The sequence below is a fragment of the Lethenteron reissneri genome, chromosome 46, assembly GCF_015708825.2.
Source record: "Lethenteron reissneri isolate LAM-NWPU_2019-01 chromosome 46, ASM1570882v1, whole genome shotgun sequence".
In the NCBI taxonomy this organism is placed as follows: Eukaryota; Metazoa; Chordata; class Hyperoartia; order Petromyzontiformes; family Petromyzontidae; genus Lethenteron; species Lethenteron reissneri.
Genome location: NC_083824.1, coordinates 3,364,894 through 3,371,104, shown reverse-complemented (window position 1 = coordinate 3,371,104; position 6,211 = coordinate 3,364,894). Strand labels below are relative to the sequence as shown.

General features: G+C 47.4%; 1 protein-coding gene across 1 annotated transcript in view; it reads left to right on the top strand.

The window, feature by feature from the left end:
* Positions 1-1,044: 1,044 nt before the first annotated feature.
* LOC133354187 (tropomyosin alpha-4 chain-like) overlaps positions 1,045-6,211 on the top strand; it is a 32,077-nt gene continuing 26,910 nt past the window's right edge. Inside the window, exon 1 of the mRNA XM_061570827.1 lies at positions 1,045-1,301. Coding sequence (XP_061426811.1) covers positions 1,170-1,301 — 132 coding nt within the window. The 5' untranslated portion in view covers positions 1,045-1,169. The remainder of the gene's footprint in view (positions 1,302-6,211) is intronic.

Below are 6,211 nucleotides of genomic sequence, written 5' to 3'. Positions count from 1 at the left end.
AATAAATATAAACAAAGTATTTAAATCCCAATAATAGGGTTTATCTCATTTTTTCTGGCAACAAAACTGAAACCTTTTTACAATGAATCATGTGTGCATTAACCACAATACTTGTGGTCAAAATGCAAACAAAAAACACACTTTGATAATATATGCATTGTCCTTGAAACTGATTGGTCCACACCAGAGACGGCTTTCTTTTGAGCCTCAATTGAATAAGTGCATACATTCTTGCAGATTTTTCAACACTACACTTATTTGCAAGCTTGGGCAAAGCAGCAAAACAACAGTTCCAGACCACAACAAGAAAACACACAGTCCCCCAATAAAAATGCATATTAAAAGGTAACCTTTCGAATCACGGCTAAAGGTCAAAGTTAGCATATGTGGATTTATCCAGCACGGTTTTATAAAGGAAGATTTACGATGTGAAGGTAGGAAACAATGTTGTTCCAAAACATTGGTGCTGTGACGGCAAAGACTTTATCACCAATGTCAGTTCTTGTTCTAAGGATAGTTAAAAGACAATTAGACGAATGTTTTGAGTTTATAATTGGGGTTAATGAATTAGCGAAATATTGTGCAGCCCAAATTTGCCAAAAAGAATGATACGGATGAACATGGCGCAATGTAGATTTCTTCTCGCACCAAGCGAGGTGAGATACAGTTTTAAGTAGATGTCACAATTATCACCCTCAAGGTAAAATAGTATACATTTTAGGACAATTTAACTGCACGTTTCATATGGTAACACTAATAAGCCATGCGCTCACCCAGCCATGCGCATCAGTGTTACCATATTTACGTCATCGCCGGTCGGCGCCACTAACCAATCCAGGCGTTCTAGAGGGGACAGTAGAATCCGTACAACGGATGCGCATGGCCGGGGGGAGGGGCTTCCTTGTCGGACGTTGCCATTGGTCAATCCGTCGCGAGGCCTCGCGTCGCTATTGGCCGACGCTCCAAACCGGCCATCGTCCGTTGACCAATGGAGAGGCCGGCATCGGCCGATCCGCGCTGGGAAATGCAAAGACCCTCCACAGAGACCACGGGCGCGGAAGGGCGAAAGGCGGCGGCGGCAGCAGCAGCAGCAGAGAGACGTCTGAGAGCGAGGCCACCTAAACATTCACTTTAATTACAATCGTTCCGTTCCAATTAACTCGTCGACGATGGCCGGAGTGAACTCGCTGGACGGGGTGAAGATGAAGATCAAGACGCTGCAGCAGCAGGCGGACGCGGCGGAGAACCGCGCGGCCGAGTTGGAGCGCGCCGTGCGGGCCGAGGAGTCGGTGCGAGCCCAGGTGAGGCGAGGCGAGGCGGGGAGAGGGCCTCGTACAAAGTTAAAGAAGCGATTCGAGGTTGACCACAGGGGAATTAGAGGAGACTTTGAGGGAAATAGAAGTGGCGAGTGGGAGCGACACGAGGAGAAAGAGAGAGAGGAGTTGGTGACTCGAGAAAATTCTGGGAGACAGAAATTATTGAGAAGGAAATCGAATTTCGATTTAAAGCTTCTTTCGTGACTGCAGGGATTCATCTTCTTGGTTCTTTCGGTAAAGTCAGGTAGAAGGGAAATAATAAAATAAGAAAAGGAAAACATAAAATAAAAATAAGAAAAATAAAACAATACAATAATAGTAATAAAAATAAAATACTTTTATTATTTCCCTTCTACGTGACTTTACCGAAAGAACCAAGAACAAGGAAATAGAAGCAACCAGAGGTGACTTGCATGCAACTACAGTAACGAGAGGTGGTGGCTTGAAGACGAACTACATGCAACTTAGAGGCGACTAGAATGGATGTAAGCGACTGACTATCGTCTACAGACAACTGCATTCACCTTCGCTCTACACAGCACGAACGCGACTCGTGGTAGTTGTACAGCGACTTGTGTCCCTGAAATGTGACCATACTTCACCACGCTGGGCAGTGCGGGTTGGTGAATGGTGGGATGCCACAGGGTGCCTGGGTTTACTTGTAATGGAAACCATTCCTGTATCCCAACTCTATCCCCTTCACCGTATCGCCCACAGTGAGGGTCTAATTTAACTCGCCCACACTCACTCTTCTTTGAGTACAGCTCGAAATGTAACCGTAGCACTCACATTAGCAGCCAGCCAGATATATATATATAAAACCCTTACCCCTACCCTTGCCCCTTAACCTAAATATATACTTGACCCACTCGTCCTAATTCATTTTCTTCAAACATAGCCCCAAGGCAGTCACAGTATCAGCCCCAGTTATACATCTCACACGGAGTTCAGCTAATTTAGTTGTAAAGTATTGCCTATAGGCAACCCGCACTGACCAGCGTGGGGAAGTATGGTCAAACAACCGCCATGCCGCATGCCTGCGTGTACAATGTGTTTGTGTGTGTATACTGTATATGCATCTAAATTTTGAAAGACCATATCGTTTTCATTAAAGAGATGTATCTCAATGGGCGCTCGCGCGGATATACAAGTGCAAGTTTTGCCACTCCAACAATATTTGTTTAATTTAATATCTTGAATCTCTGTCGTGCACGACATTGGTTGCGGTTTGATTTGTGCCGAGACTGTGTCATTTTGCCATCATCTGAAGCCTCCACGGGGGCAGATCGCAAGCAGCTGTCAGATGTTGAGTGCCATAAATGTTGAATTGAAAGTTGTACTTCTTTCGCACCGTACGTAGCCAACCGTGTTAATAAATCCATGGACGAGGGCCCTCCCCACGCCCTGCGGGGGTCATTCGGTGATTTGGGCATACCTTAGCACCCTGGCTCAGTGCGGGGTTGGTGCAGGCGGGGAGCATAGATTCTCAGTACAACAATGGATGTTGTTCCACTGCCATTTTCGAAACACAATGTAGCCTTACATCAGCCTGTAACAGCTTCTGTGCGGGAGATTAACAGCGGCGTTCTAGTCATCCCCAAAAGAAAACGGAGTCATTACACAGGGTAATAAAACGTAATCATTTACAGCTTTTTTGTCAGTCCACTGCTCGATGAGTACCTCCACATGCCGTGAAGATGGAGAGGGGGGGGACTTGATTGACAAAGTCTTTACCAAGCCAAGAAGCAGGATATTTGCATAAAATGTCACCTACATGTTTATATTTTTACTTTTAAAGCTACACTTTGTTTAATTGGAGCGCATGGATGCTTTGACTTCATGCCGACCGGGTAGGTGAAGGCGTTGAGGGTATAAATGTCGAGTTAGAGAAACATGAAGTGTGGAGGGGAGGGAGGGAGGATTCGTGTGGACTCGGGGTCTGCTGGCTCAGACAGGGTGTGCACCGCAGAAATGTGTGGAATGCGCGTGTCAGGCAAGGTGTGGCAGCCAGGCCAGCAGCAGCAGCAGCCTCTCACTGTCTTAAGCTTCCTCCACCGCCAACAACCCCGCTGCAAAAAAAGGACAAAGATCTTTTAGCCTTCACTTACTTTTTGGGAAAATGCTGTTAGCGAGTAGCACCTATGAAGAAGGTACGATACACGGGCGGTCGGTGGCCAGCACTATGTCCTGCCGCCTTGATATCCAAAGTGGCAATGTTTAACACACCGCACTAGTTACTAATTTGAGGCGTAAAAATCTAGGAGATGCCCAGGACCGGTTCAGATAATCGTCCCTTGGTGTTGGTGGCCGTGAGTGGGAATCTAACTCGGATCGCCGAGTTCATAGCGCGGTACGCTAACCACTACACTTTCGCTCTCCACTGCACTCGCACACATGCACAACACTTGTTGGAGGAATCGTGAGAGGAAGAAATACGTGTTCGAAACCTTGAGAAAGGAGAAGATGTCTGTTCGAAGAAAGACGCCCATGAATAGAAAGCACGTTGGTTGTTTCTGCGCCCAGGGCTCCCACGCACCACGCCCTTCCTCTTGTCAAGGCCCCTCGCTCTGGGTGACTCACGTCCTGCGGGGGAAGCGGTAGTCTAGTGGCGAGTGCACTGCGCTATGAACCTTGTAACCCGGTTTCGATTACCACTCACAGCCACCACAAGTGACGGTTATTTGAACCGCTCTTGGGCATCCCCTAGGTCGACTCAGCCTCAAATGAGTTCCTGGTGTGGTGTGTAATCATTGCCACTAGGGAGATGAAGGCGGCCGGGCGTGGTGTTGGCCACCCACTCCTCGTATGTAGTGCCGGCCTTCATAGGTGCTCGCTAACAGCTCTTGCCCCAAAAGTTTGTTAAGGCTACACGAGGAATCTTTGTCTTTGGAATCACGTCCTGTTCTGTGGCCGGAAGTTGCCCGGCTTGCGATGGCGGCCACGGCGTGAATGAGTCGTGCAGACGTGCGTGGGTGGGTGTGTGTGTGTGCAGATTGTGTGTGCGTGTGGCTGGTGCATGTCGCCTGCATACCCAGCCACGGCATGCCCAAGCAGCTTCTGTACGACTGGATAGATGGGGCTTAACGGGCGCTCCACGGGCTAGAGAAGAGACGGACTGATGCGGTACAAGAGGATATGGAGCTGAGTGGGCTTTCATATTTGTGCCACCGGCCTCTGAAGGAGGCGCGTGAAGGATGCTACTGGGCAGTTGGAGGCAGTCGCCCCCCAAAATCAGCGGAGGGCAGATGAACTACGCTCATAACAACAAGGGTAGTTGCGGGTGGCAAAAACACAGCAAGTTGGCACAGTAGGAGGCACAGGTGGTACATCTGCCAGTCATCTAGTCAGTCAACCCCTGGCACCTGGGTCTGTCCCGTGATCTGGCAGGAAGCCTTAGACACTTCACGTGGCCTCAAAGTGCACATAGCCTGGCACAAGCGCCGTGGTGTTGCAACCACCACTTAGTGGTGAACACCAGTTGTATGAAGATGTTTCTGCGTAATTGTCTAAAATATGTGCAAGCATGTCTGAAATTGATTTTGTGAGAAGATGTGTGATAGTGTAGCAGTTGGCATGCTTCGCTACGAACCCGGTGACCCGAGTGCGATTTCCGCTCATGGCCAACACCAGAGACCAATATCTAACCAGTCCTGGGCTTCCCCTAGGTCATCTCAGCCTCATGTGTACCCAGTGCAGTGTGTAAACGTCGCCGCTAGGGAGACAAAGGTGGCTGAGTGTGATGCTGGCCACTCACCCCCTCGTGTGCCTTGCCGGCCTTCATAGGGGCTTGTTGACAGCACTTGCCCCAACCGTTTGTTAAAGGCTATACGGGGGATCTTTGTATTTATACTTTTGTATAAATGTGTGTTTGTACGTGAAGAAGTATTTTTCTTTATCCTTGAGAGAACTCGGAGATGAGGATGAGTCTAATTTGCTAGTGACCTGGGTCTCCACAATGGCAAACTCATAAAAAAATACAATGAAGCAAATACAAAACAGACCAAAACAACTGTCGCATTAGAAATCTAAAATATTGCACAAACTTAAATCATTGTTAAATAATCAATTATCTGTCGAGCAAGCTGGCTTGTGCAGATGGATTTTAGACTCTTTGCAGGACAATTGCAATTAAGCTACAGAAACATTAAACATATAGAGGGCTGACTGTTGTCATAATATGTAAATGATCACGAATGTACAAGTCAAATCCAATTGCTGGTGAAGTTTTAAAGAATTGACAGTTGCATGTCAAAGTGTGATTTAGATGAGAGAGCAACAAAGGACAAGTTTAAAGTTAAGGCATCCCCAGTGTTTGTGACATTCATAGAGAATGAGTGGGAACCATGCACACCATTTTCCTTGGAATAGTGCGCTTTCGTCTTGTGGGGCTTTTTAGATTTAAAGCATGATGGCCCTGAATAAAAACTTAGCATATGTAAGGGGCTGTGTTATGCGAGTTATGTGTATATCTATTAGAGATGTAGGTTTGAAGATGTGTGTGTCTGAAAGCATCTACAATTTTACATACAGGCATGTGTCTTAAGTGTGTGACTGAAAGTGTGTGTTTTTGTGAGTGAGTGTCCGTGTGGGGAGCGGTAGCGTAGTGGTTAGCACTGTGCTATGCACCCGGTGACCCGAGTTACATTCCCACTCAAAACCAATAACAGCTGCGAATATATGAACCGGTCCTAGGCCTCCACCAGGGTGGCTCAGCTTTAAATGCATACCTCGTGCAGTGTTTAAGCCATCGGACACTGGGGACGTGAAGGCTGGGCATGGTGATGTCCACCCACCCGTCATGTTTCATCCTGGCTACAATAGGTGCCCGATAAAAATCTGTCACTTTCCCATAAATTCTGTCACTTTCACATTCAGTCTGTTCGGCTATATGGGGA